The sequence below is a fragment of the Trichechus manatus genome, unplaced genomic scaffold (assembly GCF_000243295.1).
Source record: "Trichechus manatus latirostris isolate Lorelei unplaced genomic scaffold, TriManLat1.0 scaffold00057, whole genome shotgun sequence".
In the NCBI taxonomy this organism is placed as follows: Eukaryota; Metazoa; Chordata; class Mammalia; order Sirenia; family Trichechidae; genus Trichechus; species Trichechus manatus.
The window spans coordinates 4,075,636-4,095,162 of NW_004443993.1; the positions used below are offsets into that span (position 1 = coordinate 4,075,636).

A 19,527-nucleotide genomic window follows, 5' to 3' on the forward strand; every position below is an offset into this window, starting at 1 on the left:
CTGTCTCTCCAGGTTTACCAGGGATGGTGACCTCATTGGTCACTAGTTCTGGGGAAGAAATCAGCCCAGCTCTTGGAACTCTGACTGATTCCATTCGTGAACCAGAGACAACAACCTCATGGGTAACCCATCCTGCAGAGACCGGCCCAACTGTTCCTAGGACAACCCCGAATGTTTCCCACAATGAATCAGACACCACACCCTCAATGGCCACCAGTCTTCAGGCAGAAGCCAGTTCAGCTGTTCCAACTCTGACTGTCTCTCCTGGTGGCCTGGATATGGTGACCTCACTGGTCACTAATTCTGGGACAGACACCAGTACAACTATTCCATCTATGACTGATTCCCCAGCTCAATCAGTGACTACAACCTCATTGACCACTCATCCTGGGACACAGACCAGTTCAGCTATTTTAACTCCAACTGTCTCTTCTAGTGAGCAGGGGATGGTGACCTCACTGGTCACTAGTTCTGGGGCAGAGACCAACACGGCTATCTCAACACTGACTGATACCCCTGGTGAGACAGATAAAACAACTTCATTGGTCACATATCCTGCAAAGACCAGCCCAAATATTCCCAGGACAACTCAGAATATCTCCCACAGTGAATCAGACACCACACTCTCAACAGTCACCAGTCCTCAGGCAGAAGCCAGTTCAGCTGTTTCAACTCTGACTGTCTCACCTGGTGTCCTGGATATGGTGACTTCACTGGTCACTAGCTCTGGGGCAGAGACTAGTACAACTATTCCAACTATGACTGATTCCCTTCATGAAACAGAGACTACAGCCTTACTAGTCACCCATTCTAGGGCAGAAGTCAGTACAACTGTTTCAATTTTGACTATCTCCCCTGGTTTACCAGGGATGGTGACCTCATTGGTCACTAGTTCTGGGGAAGAGACCAGCCTAGCTTTGGGAACTCTGACTGATTCCCCTCATGAGCCAGAGACAACAACCTCATGGGTAACCCATCCTGCAGAGACCGGCCCAACTGTTCCCAGGACAACCCCCAATGTTTCCCACAGTGAAGCAGACAACACACCCTCAATTGCCACCAGTCCTCAGGCAGAAGCCAGTTCAGCTGTTCCAACTCTTACTGTCTCTCCTGGTGTCCTGGATATGGTGACCTCACTGGTCACTAGTTCTGGGGCAGACACCAGTACAACTCTTCCATCTATGACTGATTCCCTAGGTCAATCAGTAACCACAACCTCACTGACCACTCATCCTGCGGCACAGACCAGTTCAGCTGTTTCAACTCCAACTGTCTCTTCCAGTAAGCAGGGGATGGTGACCACACAGGTCACTGGTTCCGGGGCAGAGATCAGCATGGCTATCCCAACTATGACTGATTCCCCTGGTGAGCCAGATACAACAGCGTCAGTGGTCACATATCCTACAGAGACCAGCCCAAATGTTTCCCACAGTGAAGCAGACAACACACCCTCAATGGCCACCAGTCCTGGGGAAGAAGCCAGCTCTGCTGTTCCAGCTCTGACTGTCTCACCTGGTGTCCTTAATATGGTGACCTCACTGGTCACTAGCTCTGGGACAGAGACCAGTACAACTCTCTCAGCTATGACTGATCCCCTTCATGAAGCAGAGACTACAGCCTTACCAGTCACCCATCCTAGGGCAGAAGTCAGTTCAGCGGTTCCAATTTTGACTGTCTCTCCAGGTTTACCAGGGATGGTGACCTCATTGGTCACTGGTTCTGGGAAAGAGACAAGCCCAGCTCTTGGAACTCTGACTGATTCCCTTCGTGAACTAGAGACAACAACCTCCTGGGTCACTCATCCTACAGAGACCACCCCAAATATTCCCAGGACAACCCCAATTATTTCCCACAGTGAATCAGATACCACATCCTCAATGGCCACCAGTCCTCGGGCAGAAACCAGTTCAGCTGTTCCAACTCTTACTGTCTCTCCTGGTGTCCTGGATATGGTGACCTCACTGGTCACTAGATCTGGGGTAGAGACCAGCACAACTATTCCAACTATGACTAATTCCCTGCGTGAACCAGAAACTACAGCCTTATTAGTTACCCATCCCAGCACGGACACCAGTTCATCTGTTCCAGTTCTGACCGTTTCTTCTAGTGGGCCAGGGCTGGTAACATCATTGGTCACTAGATCTGGGGCCGAGACCGGTATGGCTATTCAAACTCTGACTAATTCCCCAAGTCAACCAGAGACCACAGGCTCATTAGCAACCCATCTTGGGAGAGAAACCAGTTCAGCTGTTCCAGCTCCAACTACCTCCCCTGATATATCAGAAATGGTGACCTCACTGGTCACTAGTTCTGGAGCAGAGACCAGTACAACTACTCCAACTCTGACTATTTCTCTTGGTGAACCAGAAACCACATCCTCATTGACCAGCCATCCTGGGACTAAGTCCAGTTCAGTCATTCCAACTCTGATTGTTTACACTGGTGAGACAGAGATGGTGACCTCGCTGGTCACTAGTGCTGGAGCAGGGACAAGTACAACTATTCCATCTACGACTGATTTCCTGCATGAACCAGAGGCTACAGCCTTACCAGTGACCCATCCTAGCATGGACGCCAGTTCATCTGTTCCAATTCTGACTGTCTCACCGAGTGGGCCGGGGATAATGACCTCATTGGCCACTAGTTCTGGGGTAGAGACCAGTATTCGTATTCAAACTCAAAATCTGACTAATTCCCCAGGTGAACCACAGAGCACAGCCTCGTTAGTGACCCATCCTAGGACAGAAACCAGTTCATCTGTTCCAACTATGACTGTCTCCCCTGGTTTATCAGGAATGATGACCTCACTGGGCACTAGCTCTGGCCTAGAGACCAGTACAACTATTCCAACTTTGACTGTTTCTCCTGGTGAACCAGAGGCCACATCCTTACGAGAAACCCATCCTGGGACTCAGTCCAGTTCAGCCATTCCAACTCTGATTGTTTCCACTGGTGTGATGAGGATGGCAACTGCACTGGCCACTAGTTCTGGAGCAGAGACAAATACAACTCTTTCAACTCTGACTGCTTCTCTTGGTAAATTAGAGACCACGGCCTTACCAGGCACCCATCCTGTGGCTGAATCCAGTTCAGCTGTTCCAGCTCGGACTGTCTCCCCTGGTGTACCAGGGGTGGTGACCTCACTGCTCACTAGTTCTGGGGCAGAGACCAGTACAACTATTCCAACTCTAACTGTTTCTCCTGGTGAACAAGAAATCACATCCTCATTGGCCAGTCATCCTGGGACTGAGTCCAGTTCAGCCATTCCAACTCTGATTGTTTCCACTGGTGTGATGGAGATGGTGACGTCATTGGTCACTAGCTCTGGGGTAGAGACAAGTATGGTTTCTCCAACTCTGACTGCTTCTCCTGGTGAACCAGAAACCACAGCCCTACCAGTCACCCATTCTGGGGCTAAGTTCAGTTCAGCTGTTTCAACTCTAACTGTTTCCCCTGGCATAGCAGGGGTGGTGACTTCACTGGTCACTAGTTCTGGAGCAGAGACTAGTACAAGTATTCCAACTCTAACTGATTCCCTGCATGAACCAGAAACTTCCACCTCACCAGTCACCTATCCTAGGGCAGAAGCTAGTTCATCTGTTTCAACTTTGACTGTCTCCCCTAGTGGACCAGGGATGGTGACCTCACTGGCCACTAGTTCTGGAGCAGAGACACATACAGCTGTGACAACTCTGACTGCTTCTCCTGGTGGACCAGAGACCACAATCTTACCAGTCACCCATTCTGAGGCTGAGTTCAGTTCAGCTGTTCCAACCTGGGCTACCTCTCCTGGTGTACCAGGGATGGTGTCCTCCATGGTCACTAGTTCTGGGGCAGAGAGTAGTGTAACTACTCCAATGCTGACTGCTTCTCCTAGTGAACCAGAGACCTCAGCTTTCTTGGTCACCCACCCCAGCACAGAGACAAGTCCACCTATTCCTGCTTCCACTGTTTCCCCTCATTTATCAGAGACCACAGCCTCACTAGCCATCACAGACGGAGTGGAAATGAGTACAGCCCTTCCAACTCAGACTGTTTTCCTTGGTGTAGCAGAAACAACATTCTCTCTGGTCACCATACCCAGGACTGAGACCAGCAGATATGATCTATCTCCAACGGCTTCACCTGGTGTTCCCACAGAAACAGCCTCACTCTCCACCCATCCTCGGACAGAGACCAGCACAAATATTCCAACTTCAGCTCCTTCCCCTGGTCTACCAGAGACCACAGGTTTACTGGCCACCAGCCCTGCAGAAGAGGCCAGCACAGGTATTCTGGCGCTGACTGTTTCCCCTGGTGTACTTGGACCTGACACTGCCCCTGCAACAGCTGGGGAGCCTAATGCTGTACCTTCCTGGAGCATGGAAACCTCAGCACCTGTGACCTCAGTTGGACTCCCAGAATTTTCCAGGACAGTCACAGCGGCCTCTGTGACCTTGATACCAACAGAGACCCCAACACCACCTAAAACCAGTCATGGAGAGGGAGCAAGTCCAGCAACCATCCTGAAAACTACAAGTGTTGAGATCACTGATTCAGCTGCCACAGGGCCAGGTGCTACTGTGGCCGAGACTACAGCCACCTTCAGAACACTGTCCAGAAGTCCCTCTGCCCCTCGAACCACAGCTGGGATGTCCACCTGGGCCTCTTGGAGTGTGAATCCAGTAACAAGTAAGAGTAACTCTTTAACCTATTCTTGTTATACTTTTTTCCCATTAAAAATAGTACAATTATGCTGTCAAAGACATTGAAAACATGTAATGAAAAATCCCTCATAACCCCACCTACCACCTAGAGAAAAACTCATTTGTTGTCGCTGTGTCTATGTGTGTTTTAATGATACTTTACTGTGTTTTCAATGAAAACTTACATAGCAGTTTAGTTGCCCATTCAACAATTTCTACATTAATTGTTCAGTGGCATTGATTATATTCTTCACAATGTGTGGACATTCTCATTATTTCTGTTCTGGTTGTTCTGCTTCCATTATTCTAGTTTCCCCATCCCCTTACCTTCTCATCTTTGTTTTAAAGTAATTGTTGACCCTTTGGTCTCATATAGGTGATTTTTGAAAGGGGCACAGTACTCATTGGTGATATTCTTTATTTTGTGAGCCAATCTGCTATTTAGCTAAAAGGTGACCTCAGGGCTTGTTTCGTTTCCTTTGCTTGGTTTTTAAAAGAACAACCAATCATGCAAAAATATACTTTTGTAACTTGTGAACATTTTCCCTGTTATATAATCTATTAACAGCTACATTTTATTATATGGTTTGTCTCTCCCATCATTTTATTTAAACTAAACCATTTGCCATTGAGTCGACTCAGACTCATGGCACCCCCATGTGTGTCAGAGTAGAACTGTGCTCCACAGGGTTTTCAATGTGGATTTTTCAGAAGTCGATCACCAGATCTTTCCTCCAAGGTACATCTGGGTGGACTTGAACCTCCAGTTTTTTGGTTAGTAGTCAAGTGCATTAACCATCTGCACTACCCAGGGAGATTATGGGTTGGCAAACTTTTCTTCAAGGGTCATATTGTAAATATTTTTGTCTTTGCAGGCTATACAGTCTCTGTTCAGACTATTCAATTCTGCCACTGTGGTGTAAAAACAGCTAATAACAATATGGTAACAAATGTGCACGGCTGTGTTCCAATAAAACTTTATAAAGACACCAAGCCAGCTTGCAGACCATAATTTGCCAACTCCTGATTTAAACAGTCCCCACGGTGAATACCTAAGTTTTTAATACTTTAAAAAAAAAATTGTTTTTATTGTGATAAAGTACATGTTACATAAAATTTGCCATTTTAACAATTTTTAAGTGGACAAGTTAGGGGCACTAAGTACAATCACAAGGTTGTGCAACCATCACTATTATCTATTGCCAAAACCCTTTCATCACTTCAAACATAAACTGTGTACCCATTAAACAACGAGATGAACACCCTCATAACTAACTTTTTATTCCGTGATATGTACTGGTTGTATGTTTGCCAAAGATCCTTCTTTATTTGGCCCAGAATAAAATTAAACTTTGAGTGAATTCTATTTCATAAATACTTATTAACAATAGGAGTCCCTGCATGGTACAAACAGGTCATGCACTTAGTGGTTAACTGATTGGTTGGAGGTTAAAGTCCAACCAGAGGAGCCTCAGAAGAAAGGACTGGCGATCTACTTCTGAAACTCAGCCATTGAAAACCCTATGGAGCACAATTCTACTCTGACACACGTGGGCCGCCATGAGTTGGAGTCGACTTGATGGCAACTGGTTGATTAATAACCCATAACTGTAACCCACTGCCGTCAAGTCAATTTTGACTCATAATGACCCTATAGGACAGAGTAGAACTGCCTCATAGGGATTCCAAGGAGCTGCTGGTGGATTTGAACTGCCGACCTTTTGGTTAGCAGCCAAGCTCTTAACCACTGCACCACCAGGGTTCCGGCTGGTTAATGGTTATTAGTAATAGCCATAGATAACCCTGTGCCAGCACTTTACTAAGTGCTTAGCACATATGGTAGCACAATCAGTTAAGCTTTGCACTGGGCAAATGTGCTGCAAAATACCTCTTTAAACTGTTGAAAAGCAAAGATGTCACTTTGAGGACTAAGTTGAGCCTGATCCAAGCCATGGTATTTTCAGTCACATCATATGCATACAAAAGCTGGACAATGAATAAGATAGACAGAAGAAAAACTGATGCCTTTGAATTATGGTATTGGTGAAGAATATTCAATATACCAAGGACTGCCAGAAGAAAGAACAAATCTGTCTGGGAAGAAGTACAGCCAGAACGCTACTTAGAAGTGAGGATGGTGAGCCTTCATCTCACATACTCTGGATATGTTATCAGGAGGGACTAGTCCCTGGAGAAGGACATCATGCTTGGTAAAGTAGAGGGTCAGTGAAAGACAGGAAGACCCTCATCGAGATGGATTGACACAGTGGCTGCAACGATGGGCTCAAGCATAACAACGATTGTGAGGATGGTGAAGGACCGAGAGGTGTTTCATTCTGCTGTACATAGGGTTGCTATGAGTCAGAACCGACTCGACAACACCTAACAACCACCACCACAAATTAAAAAGAAAAAAAACCTTTTAGTAATGTTGTTAGCAATGAAGTCCTTTGCAACAACACTCTTAGCAACAACACCAACAACAACAACTACAATCATGGATAATATTTATTGGTCCAGAGCTTTATATGTATTATATCTTACTAATCCTACACAAAACACTATGAGATGTTATGTATATTTTACAAAGAAGCAAACAAGGCTCAGGGAGGGAAATCCATCTGCCCAAGAACAGCCAGCTAATAAGTGACAGAGTTGGGACTTAAACCCCAAATTGACTCTAAAATCTAGCCCCCCTATCTACTAGGCTATACTGCAGACTAACCCAGGAAAAACAATCTCCAAATCTCAGGATGGGAAGGCACATTAGGGGCTTCTAATATAACAATTAGGAGCCCTGGTGGCGCAGTGGTTAAGAGTTACAGCTGATAACCAAAAGGTCGGCAGTTTGAATCCACCAACAGCTCCTCGGAAACCCTATGGGGCAGTTCTACTCTGTCCTTTAGGGACACTATGAGTTGGAATCGACTCAACAGCAACAGGTTTGGTTTTTTGGCTTATACACCTGTCCATAGGTTTTCTCTATCATATCACTGTGATTATTTATTTCATGGAATTTACTAGTTTATTCTCTCTTTATGTATTTGTCACTCAGGAGCTGAGCACCGAGGTGGCACTTATTTATTGAATTAACAAATGACTGAATGAATCAGTGTATGAGTGCAACAATTCCTGCATATGTCCACATTTGTGGATTCTATTTAAACATCCAGAATATCATTCAGGATCTGCCTTTGTCATGAGTTTGATTTATGTCCTATCTCCTCACCTTGTCCAGGTATGGGTCTGAGGGCTCCAAAACACTAGGAAGTAGCTACTCCAATTATGACCATTTTTAGAGGATGAAACAGAAGCATGGAGATGTTAGTCAGTAACTTGCCCAGTCAACCATCTAGTAAGCATAGGGTGGGGATTCAATTGCAGAAAATCTGGCTCTAGGGCCCCCGCTCCTAATTTTTATGTCTTAGGGGAGATGTGGGTTTTTCAGGGAAAGATATTGATTTTGGTGCCAGAGAGACATTGAAGCTGTGCCGTTTATCTGTCTGTGGGATATGAGTGAGATTTTCTTTCTCTGAGCCTCAGTTTCCTTCTCTGTGTAACGGAACTGGTAATACTGACCTTCTCAGGATTGTGGCGAGGGTGAGCTGGGATGATGCAGTGAATTTATTATCTCAGATACTGCATTTCTCAGTTCTAACACTTTCATCTGGTTCTTTTTGAATGGCACAAAGGCTGGGGTGCAGTCAGTGCTCCCTAGATGTAAATTGTCCAGGGTACAGTTGTCCAGTTCAGACCCCTGGCCTTTTGATTCTTCGCAACTCTAATCCCAGGATGACCATGCTGTTGTTGTAGTTGTTGGTTTCCGTCGAGTCGATTCTGGTTCACGGAAACTACTTGAATGCAGAGTGGAACTGCTCCATGGGTTTCCAAGGCTGTGATCGTTCGGAAGTAGATCACCAGGCCTGTCTCCTGAGGTGCCTCTGGGTGAGTCTGAACCACCAAACACTCAACTAGTAGTTGAGCGCTTAACTGTTTACACCACCCAAGGACTCCTAGGATGACCATACGGTTTTTATTTCCTACTGGGACACTTGTAAGAGAGAAAGGGGTGAAGTTCATATTTACATGGGGACATATGATTGCCCAGGGCAAACCAGGGCATGTGATCCACCCACCTCAAATGCACTCTCCAGAGATGGCCAAAGGAGCTGAGACAGGGGCCCACGCTCCTGGAAGAAAGAGACTCAGCAGTTGCACAACTCTCAAGATGAAATCAGAGAAGCCCAGGAGAGGTCTCTGCCCAGGAGCCAAACTAACTGCAGCAGAGTGAAATTGCTTCTCTTCCTACCACTGGAATACCCACCAGTTATCAGTCTTTAGACGCTTTAAGCTGCAAAGAGTTGAGCTTCTTTTCCAACTAAAATCATCCATCCAATATGGAGACCCATCCCCTCTATAGAATAAGGAAGACCAAAGAATTGACACCGTGTTGGTGAAAAATATTGCATATACCATGGACAGCAAGAGGAATGAACAAATGTGTCTTGGAAGAAGTACAGCCAGAATGCTCCTTAGAAGCAAGGATGGCAAGACTACATCACGTACTTTGGACACATTATCAGGAGGGATCAGTCCCTCGAGAAGGACATTGTGCTTGGTAAAGTAGAAAGTCAGTGAAAAACAGGAAGACCCTCAACGAGATGGATTGACACAATGGCTTCAACAATGGGCTCAAGCATGACAACAATTGTGAGGATGGCGCAGGACTGGGCAGTGTTTTGTTCTGTTGTACATGGGGTCAGTATGAGTCAGAACCAACTTAACAGCACCTAACAACAACCCCTCTTAAGGCTGGTTGGGTGTAAGGGTGACCCAGGTGGGAAGTTTCAGGCCTGATCCTCTGGACTCTGGGGCTAAAGGGACAACCCTGGGCCCTCCCCCTACAGCCATCCCAGGCCTGAGCTCATAATGGACCCCATCTCTCCCTTTCCACCTGCAGGTGTGAGCCCTTCCCTGGTGCCCTTCACCATGAACTTCACCATCACCAACCTGCGCTACATGGAGGACATGGGGCACCTGGGTTCTGAGATATTCAACATCACAGAGAGGATTTTGAATCGCCTTGTGAGAGCCCCCAATGCCTACCCTGTCTCAGTTCACCCTCGTCCTGCCAACCTTATTGGCCAGTCCTGCTTACCTTCTTCTCTTTCCCTCCTAGCTCAGGCCTTTGTTCCAGAACAGCAGTATTGGGCCACTCTACTGTGGCTGCAGACTGACCTTGCTCAGGTGAGAACACCAGAGCATGTATGCAGGCAGTGGGGAGGTGACCCTCACCCATATGTTGGACCCTAAGCTGTACCCACCACCCTTGGGACACCCGACCCCCAGCTCCCACTCTGGTCCCTTCCCATCCTAACCAGAAAATGTAGAATCCAGTCAGCCTCTGCTTCATAGGAGATAAGGATGGACTTTTCAGAAGGATTTTTATTTTGGAGCTTGTTGAGAAAACAATTAGTCAATCACTTCAGCATCATCATAAAACCCTCGGCACTGGAGAGAGTCTAGTACCTATGGTTATAACCTTCAGATAGTGATGGAGAAAAGAGTAAAGAGGAACTGATATGGTGGGTAAGAGCTAAGGAAGGGTAGATGGTAGACCTAGAAATGAAAGTCACTATAAAGTAGTGGTTTTCAATCATGAGTGATTTTGCTCCCCAAGAGACAGCTGGTAATGTCTGGAGGCATTTTTGATTGTCACGCCATGGGGGTGGGGATGCTAAACCAAAAAAACCAAACCCGTTGCCATTGAGTCAAACTGCCCCATAGGGTTTCCAAGGAGTGGCTGGTAGATTTGAATTGCCAACCTTTTGGTTAGCACCCAAGCTCTTAACCACCGTGACACCAGGGCTCCCATGGGGGTGGTACTGGCATCTAACGAGTAGAGGCCAGTGATGCTGCTAAACATGTGACAATGCACAGGATCAAAACCAAACCAAAATAGTTACCATCGAGTCAATTCTGACTCATGGTGACATCATGTGTGTCAGAATAGAACTGTGCTCCACAGGGTTTCCAATGGCTGTGACCTTTCAGTAATTGCCAGGCCTTTCTTCTGAGGCATCTCTGGATAGACTTGAACCACCAACCTTTCTGTTAGTATCCAAGTGCTTAACCATATATGCCACCCAGGGGGCCAGGCAGGGGACCCACCCACTGCCATCGAGTTAATTCCAACTCCTAGCAACACCGTAGGGTTTCCAAGGCTGTAAATCTCTACGGAAGCAGACTGCGACATCTTTCTCCCAAAGAGCCACTGATGTTTTCGAACTGCTGACCTTTTGGTTAGCAGTCGATTGCTTTAACCACCACGCCCCCAGGGCTCCTTAGCACAGGACAGCCCCCCACAAAAAGAATTATCTGAACCAAAATGTCAACAGTGCCAAAGTGGAGAAACCTTGCTCTATAGGATGCATAATTCTCTATTCTGCTTTTCCCACTATTTAGTTAAAGAGTGTCGTCTCTGTAACAAGCCCTCCCCTGCCATACTATTCCCTCCACCACCCAAAAAATCCAAACCCACTGCTAGCAAGTGAATTCTGACTCATGACAACCCCATGTGTTACACAGTAGAACTGCTCCATAATTTTCTTGGCTATAACTTTGCAGAAGCAGTTCACCAGGCCTTTCTTCTGCAGACCCAATGGGTGGGTTCACACCACCAACCTTTAGATTAACAGCCATTCGCAAACTTTTTGCACCACCCAGGCTCCTTATATGTATTATCTCCCAGCAATGACCAAATCCTGCTTTCTGACCTCTCAGAGGTGGATTTGCGATCCTGCTCCACCCTGGAGGGATTATTGAGCAATGCAGTATAGTGAAGGAGCCCGGGTGGCACAGTGGCTAAGTGCTCAGCTGCCAACTGAAATGTCCACGGTCGAACCTACCAGCCACTCTGCGGGAGAAAGATGAGGCGGTCGGCTTCTGTAAAGATTACAGCCTTGGAAACCCTCTGAGTCAGTTCTACTCTGTCCTATGATGTTACTATAAGCTGAAATTGACTCGATGGCAATGGGTTTGGTACGGGACAGTATAGTGGTTGCACACTTATCTTTGGAGTCTGACAGATCTATGCTCAAATCCCAGTTCAAGGCTCTGTGACTCCTGGCCAGTTGCTTAATATATCTGTACCTTTGCCTCCTCATCTATAACTTGGAGTGTCTTTGTTTGCTTTTCTGCATAACAAATTTAGCCCACAATTCTGCTGGTTGGCAATCTGGGCTAGGAGGTGCTCTTTGCAGCCATCCTATTTATTTCCACCCTTCCCCCACCAACCAAGACATTCCAGGTTCCCACCAGCCCTCCTGCTTTCTCAGCTCCCTTGCTCAATGCGGCTTCTCAGGCACCTGCCGGGAGTTCCCACTTGCCCATCCCCATGTCCGTTCCTATCCAGGCCTGAAAAAGATGGAGCAACTACTGGAGTGGATGCTGTCTGCACCCATCGCCCTGACCACACAAGCACTGGACTGGACAGAGAGCGGCTCTACTGGGAGCTGAGCCACGAGACCCACGGTGTCACCCAGCTGGGCTCCTACACCCTGGACAGGGACAGTCTGTACATCAACGGTGAGCATCCTTTGAGGAACCACAAGCTGAAACTAAGAATCTGCCTCTCAAAAGTGTGGTTCTCCAAGCCACCACAGGATCTTTCACCTGGCCACCTTCCTGAATGACGTTAAGAGCTCCACCTTCACAGGCCCTTGAGTTTGCCAGACCTTCTCTTTCCTTTGCATCTATACACTCCAGAGCAGTGATCTGCACACTTGTCTGATCCACAGTAACTCTTCTCTAGACAGATGGAATAGAAGGTGCTCTGACTGAGTTCAAGAGTCTGGCCGTTCAGCTTTCTCCCTGTCAGTACATCAAAGCCCCCCTCTGGGCCCTGAAAAGCAGTGTGCAAACCCATGTTGTAGAAATTCTGATGTGTTTATCGTCCCAAACAAATTGCAAGCCCATGAAGATGGCGATTAGGACTTCAATTTCTCTGCATTTTATGAAAAAGATTTACTAGCTGCTGTCGAGGCGACTCTGGCTCACAGACTCATATGTGTCAGAGTAGAATTGTGCTCCACAGGGTTTTCAGTGGTTGATTCTTCTGAAGTAGACTGCCAGGCCTTTCTTCCAAGGTGCCTCTGGGTGAACTCAAACCACCAACCTTTCAGTTGGCAGCTGAGTACTTAACCATTTGTTACCATCCAGTGACTCTGAAAAAGATTTTTTTTTAAGTCGCTGTCAAGTCAACTCCAACTCATGGAGTCCCTGAGTGGTGCCAAGGTTAACACATGGCTGCTAATCAAAAGGTTGGTGGGTTGAGTCCACCCAAAGGTGTCTCAAAAGAAAGGCCTGGCTATCTACTTCCAAAAAATCAGCTACTGAAAACCCTATGGAACACACTTCTACTCTGACACACACGGGGTCACCGTGAAAAAGATACAGCTGCTCTTAAATCATGCTTGTTGAACCGTGTAGACTTGATGTCTCAGTTGTGGGTGGGGAGTGATGGGCCTCGGGTTGTATCTTGGACATCGTTCTCCTGTCTGCATTGCAATTCTGTCTACTTTTCTCATTGCAGGTTACACCCATCGGGGCTCAGCACCTACCCCCAGTGGTGAGTACTCATGGCTCTGGTGACCAGGTACTCCAGGCTCCTTTATGGGCAACAGTGATTCCCCAACCCTGAGTCCAACATCTTAGGGTGGTTATCTCCCCCTGCCTCTGCATTCCATGGCGTTAGCCACATACGACAGTGTACACAGTGGCATTCGGGCCACATCCCATTCCCGATCTCACTCCAGACTGTTCTCCTCAGCTGCAGTGACCTCCACACTCTTCCAAGGGACCGCAGTGGTGCCACTCCCCTTCTCCAGCTCCACAGGTAGGTGACTTCTCTCTCCAATGCCTTCTAGGAGCCAAGGTATTTGGCTTTAAAGCAAGGGCCAGGGAGATACAGGGACAAGCTAGTGTGAGGGAACCTGGAGCTCAGTCATGGGCACCCCTTGCTCTGCTATGAACCTCTCAAGAGAAAGGATGTGTCCTCCTCATCTCTCCAACTGTGTTACCTTGGTCAAGTTACCTACCCTCTTGCTGCCTCAGTTCCCCACCTCTCAAGTGGAACAGTACTTCATAAGGTTATTGTGAAGGTTAAATGAAGACCTAGCCCAGGGGCTACCAGGGAATTTAGTTCAACAGGTATTTATTGGGCATGTGTTCTGTGCTAGGAATGCAGAATAAGATGTTGAGTAAGTGAGGTTAGTCCCTCCCTTCACCAAGTTTAAAGGGTCCTCAGAGGGCGCAACCAGTTTGCACTCAACTACTAACCTAAAGGTTGGCAGTTCGAACTTGCTGAGTGGCTGCAAAGAAAAAGAAAAACAACACATAGCTATCTACTATCTACTTCCTTAAAGATTGCAGCCAAGAAAACCCTATGGAGGAGTTCTACTCTGTAACACACAGAGTCGCCATAAATCAGAATCTACTCGACAGCCACGGGTTTGTTGTTTCACCAAGTTTACAGTGTTATCGAGGGAAGACTGATATTGAACATGCAAATGCAATTGGTAATTATAACAAAAGACAACCGTGTTATTTAACACTTCCTGCTGAGGCCATGTCGACTCGACAGCAATGGGTTTGGTTTTTCAGATTTTATGTGCTAGGCCATGTGCTGTTTGTTTTTTAAATTACATTTTGAAATAATGATAGATTCACAGAAAGTTGCAAAAGTAATACAGACCTCTCATGTCCCCTTGACCGAGTTTCTCCCCAATGGTTACATCTTGTATAACCATAAAAAACAAAACAAAGCAAAACACATGGCTGTCGAGTCAATTCCAACTCAAGGCGACCCCATGTGTTGGAGTAGACACATAGGGTTCTATAGGGTATTCATGGCTGTAATCTTTACAGAAGCAGATCATTAGGCTTCTTTTGTAGCCACTGAGTGGATTCAAACTGGCAACCTTTAGGTTAGTGGTTGAATGCAAATCGTTTGCGCTACCCAGAGACCTTTGCATAAGTATAGTACAGTAATACCAAAACTAGGAAACTGACATTGGTAAACTCCACAGACCTCAGTCAGATTTCACTAGTTTTACACATACTCATTTGTATGTGTATATGCGTGTGTGGCATTATGCCATTTTATCTCATGGGTAGAGTCATGTAACCATTGCCGCAATCAAGATACAGAACCGTTCCATCACCGCAAAGATCTCTCCCTTGCTATCCCATAATCATCAAACCCACACACCCCCAACCCCTGACAATCTGTTTTCCACCTCTGTATTTTTCTTATTTCAAGGACGTTAAGGAAGTTTTTGCTTAGGGAGTATTGAGGTTATGTTAATGGTGGTAGAACAATTTAGAAAAGGACAGTGAGAATGGCTGTAGAAGTTGAAGAATGTAACCAATGTCACTGAATTAAGCATGTAGAAGTTTCTGAGATGGCGTATGTTTTGTCATGTGTAGTTTCACCACAATAAAATAAAACTTGAAACAAAAAAAAAGAATGTTATATAAATGGAATCCTACATCACATGACTTTTTGGGATTGGCTTTTTCACTCTGTCCTTGAGATGTGCTAATTATTTTAACACACATTGTCATTTAACCTTCATAACCACCCTTTGAAGGATGATTCTGCTCATTTTACAGTTGAAGAAACTGAGGTACAGATATGTTGAGTAATGTGCCCACAGCCACACAGCTGATAAGAGGCAGAGAGAGGACTGGAAACCAAATCTAAGTCTCTAGAGTATGGCCATAACCACGGCTCTACAATGAGGTCTCTTTATAAAAGGACAAGTTCTTGGAGTTATGGGAAGGGGGAGGCAGGATAAACAGGTCGAGCACTTGAAGAGAGACTTCCTCTAATGACAAATATTCGGCTAATTTTTTTTTAATGTTTGCTAAATTTAAAAAAAAAAAACAGTTGCTGCTGAGCCAACTCCAACTCAAGGCGACCCCATGTCTGTCAGAGCAGAACTGTGCTCTATAGGGTTTTCAGTGGCTGATTTTTTGGAAGTAGACTGCCAGGCCTTTCTTCTGAGGTGTCTATGGGTGGGCTTGAACCTCCAATCTTTTGTTTAGCAACTGACCTCGTTAACCATTTGCACTACCATGTTGAATGGGACTGAATTGATTTTTTCCCTTCTTCCTCCTCCAGCTCATGAAATTGCCCAAATGCTGTCCCCTTTTAACCTCTAGAATCTGCCAGGGTCAGTCTTGTGGGCCCAAGACCTCAGGCCCTGGTCACCTGGCCTGGCCCATATGTAGGCTGTGGTCCCCAACCTGCTTCTTACCTGGCCTTCCATTTTCTATCCTAACTAAAATTGTAGCCTGCCTGCTTCAAACCTCTGAGTCCTCAGACCTGGGACCATCTAAGAAGTTGTCTTAGAGCCCAAGCCAGACCTCACTCAGACATGGTCTTCTTTTTCCCTCCCCTGCTGCTGCAGCAGTCCCCTTCCTAGTGCCATTCACCCTGAACTTCACCATCACCAACCTGCAGTACACAGAAGACATGCGGCTCCCAGGCTCTGGGAAGTTCAACTTCACCGAAAAGATTCTGCAGCACTTGGTGAGATTCCCACTTGCCTCAGCCTTCCCCCACCTACAGACGCCAGCCCCACCCACCTCACCCTGCCCACCCCTCTAATGCCTCCGCAATTCCTGGCGTCCCTCCATGGCTCCTTCTCACCTCCCCTCTCCTTCCTCACAGCTCAGACCCTTGCTGGAGAATAGCAGCCTGGGATTCCTCTATTCTGGCTGCAGAATGGCCTCGCTCAGGTGAGACCCTCCCAGCAGGTGAATGGGGCCCTCACTTCTGGGCTCCCTGATCTGTCCATACAACTACTGCCCATGATATCTCAGCATCACCTACAACAAAGACAATGACAACAGTAGCAACAGCTAACAATCAGGAAGACCAAAAGCACTGTGCTGTGTATTTAATACCTCATTCAGTTCTGATAAATGTCTTGTGAAGCAGGAACAGTAGGGAAAACTGAAGCACAGGGATTAAGTGGCTTGCTCCAAGTCACAGAGGCAACTCCTGCATTTCCAGTTCTGGATCCAAACCCCTAGCCCTTAGGCAGTACGGCCTCCTCTGCACCCATTATGGCCTCACAGGGTGTGGAAAATACCCATATGACAACCTCTCAAGAGGAATCTGCCTGGATAATCTAAGAGAGGAGGAAAACAAGCAAACTGCATTATAGGGAGAAGGCACGATCCTAAATATGTCAGACTCACAGCTGAAGGGGGTCCAACCTGTCCTGGGCTGGCTGGGAGGCGGGGCAGGGCATGGCCCTTGGGGTGCCAGAAAGGGGATCTAGGTGTGAAGCTGTTGTTAGCTGGGGTCGAGTTGGCCACCAACTCATGGCGATCCTGTGTACAAGGAAACAAAACTCTGCCTGATCCTAAGCCATCCCCATGGTTGGTTGCAGATTAGACAGTTGTGATCCATAGGGTTTTCACTGGCTGATTTTCATAAGTAGATCTCCAGGCTTTTTCCTAGTCTCTTTTAGTCTGGATGCTCCACTGAAACCTGTTCAGCATCATAGCCAACACATAAACCACCATCGACAGACAGGTGGTGGCTGCACATGAGGTGCACTGGCTGTGAACTGAACCCGGTCTCCCACAAGGAGGGCAAGAATTCTATCCCTGAACCAACACTGCCCCCCTAAACCAGCCGCCATTGAGTCCGTTCTGATTCATGGTGATCCCACGTGTGTCAAAGTCAAACATATGCTTCATACGTTTCTTAGTGGCTGATTTTTTGGAAGTAAATCATCAGGGCTTTCTTCCGAGTCATCTCTGGGTAGACACGAACCTCTAATCTTTCAGTTAGCAGCCAAGCAGGTTAACTGTCTGCACCAACCAGGGACTCCCATATTAAGCATGTAATAAATAGTAGTTATTATAGGAGGTACTGCATCCATAGCCCTGGATGGAAAGGGCCCTGGAGCTGTTTCCCTCCCAATCACTCAATAATTTATGAATCGATGGGTGGGTAGGTGGGTCAGTTGTCTCCTATAGCTGGGGATTGGTGCTGAGACATGAAGGCCTTTGATTCAATGTTGGACAAGCAACAGTTTCAGACAGACCCACAAAAAGGTATCTCTTCCAAGCCAGATTTAGCTCCCTGAGTCTCTTTAGAAGTGTCCTTGCCTTGCTGGTTCATAGGATCTAGAGTGGGGGACTTTAGCCTCTGATTCCACCATTTGAAAAAATGCTCCCAGTCTCTGAAGGACTATGTCACTGGCCATGCCATGGTCAGCCATCCTGGGACCACCGCCACCTATTACAGCATGACTCTAAGCATCCCCTTGTGACCATCAGGAGCTGTGACAGGACTTGGCTGTCATGGCATCTTAGGCATCTTCCAGGATCACTCACCCATCAACAGTACCCTCTCTGTATCTGCTACACATCCAGTGCTTCCAGAGGCTTCTCCCCCAAGGCATACAGGGGGCTTAGAGTCCCATGGTATCCTAGTTATCTGTTTATGGTGATGTCTCCCTGAAGGCAGAAGCTTCCTTGTGAACAGGTTTCTCAAGTTCCTGCCTGAGGGGCTAGCAAAGAGAGGGAGGGAAGGACAGACAGACAGACAGACATTTGGACTAACCATCTGGGAGTTCTTACCCAGGCCTGAGAAAGACGGGGCAGCCACCGGAGTGGATGCCACCTGCACCTACCACCCTAACCCTGAGGGCTCTGGACTGGACAGAGAGCGGCTGTACTGGGAGCTGAGCCAGATGACCCACGGTGTCACCCGGCTGGGCACCTACATCTTGGCCAAGGACAGTCTCTATGTCAACGGTGAGCAGCTGTGATGGGTCATGGTCCCTTCCTTCCCATTGAGAAGATCCTGCTGCAGCTTCTTCTCTCGGGCCTGAAGTCATGCTCCCTGTCTGGCCCTTGGGGGCTTTGCCACATGCCTTGGATGTGCTGATTCAGGTCTGGACTTTATGTCTTCTTCTTCATCTTGGGGCCTTTTCCTTCCCTGATGTGGGGGTCCTGATCCATGAAGCCCCCTCCAATACATTAGAGTATCTCTGACTTCTGGTTGGCCTCCTATCCCTCTTTTAACTTGTACCCAGTGTCCTCTCTCTCTCGCTGCAGGTTTCACCCATCGGGGATCTGCACCCATCACCACCAGTAAGTATTCAACTGATTTCCCAGTGTCCCCAACCCTCCACCATGCAGGACCCCTCCTGATGTCCCCTCATGCCCTCTCCAAGAAGGAAGGATCTGAGAGGGCACAGATTATTTACCCTCCCCTCTGCCCTAGGTCCACAGGGAGTCTCAGCCCAAGACCCATGTGCAGCAAGCCCCATAGTCTCTCCCTCTAGCATTCCCGCCATGTTGGCGCCTTGCTGCTTTCACTGATGGGGGTTTCTCCTCAGCTCCTGGGACCTCCACAGTGAACTGGGGAGCCTCCAGGAATCCATCCTCTTTATTCATCCCCACGGGTAAGTACCAGTAATGGTACATCTATTAGAGGGTGCCTGATGAGTGTAAACATCTCTGACATTATTCATTCAGATAAAGATGGAAAAATCATAGTAAGTATAGTGATGATGGGTCAACCAACAACCATTTATTGAGCACCTACTCTGTGCCAGGCCCTGGAGTACAGCAAGGATCACAAAACAGACAAAAATCTCTGCCCTCGGTCTGGCAAGATGGCGCTCTAGGCAGAAGCACCACGCCATCCCTCCACAGCAAAGAACCGAAAAACTAAGCCAAACAGAGAATCAACAATCCTGAAACCCTAGAACATCAAATGAAGAGATAAAGAACTCAGCCGAACACCAAA

The 19,527-nt window shown here is 47.2% G+C and overlaps 1 protein-coding gene across 1 annotated transcript in view; it reads left to right on the top strand.

Moving 5' to 3' along the window:
• LOC101356310 (mucin-16-like) overlaps window positions 1-19,527 on the top strand; it is a 139,859-nt gene that overhangs the window by 45,325 nt on the left and 75,007 nt on the right. Inside the window, 18 exon segments of the mRNA XM_023733070.1 lie at window positions 13-955; window positions 1,043-1,413; window positions 1,477-1,566; window positions 1,684-2,103; window positions 2,182-2,610; window positions 2,701-2,914; window positions 2,987-3,339; window positions 3,718-4,671; window positions 9,646-9,770; window positions 9,865-9,932; window positions 12,100-12,272; window positions 13,279-13,314; window positions 13,516-13,581; window positions 16,160-16,281; window positions 16,423-16,490; window positions 18,355-18,527; window positions 18,831-18,866; window positions 19,115-19,180. Coding sequence (XP_023588838.1) covers window positions 13-955; window positions 1,043-1,413; window positions 1,477-1,566; window positions 1,684-2,103; window positions 2,182-2,610; window positions 2,701-2,914; window positions 2,987-3,339; window positions 3,718-4,671; window positions 9,646-9,770; window positions 9,865-9,932; window positions 12,100-12,272; window positions 13,279-13,314; window positions 13,516-13,581; window positions 16,160-16,281; window positions 16,423-16,490; window positions 18,355-18,527; window positions 18,831-18,866; window positions 19,115-19,180 — 4,707 coding nt within the window.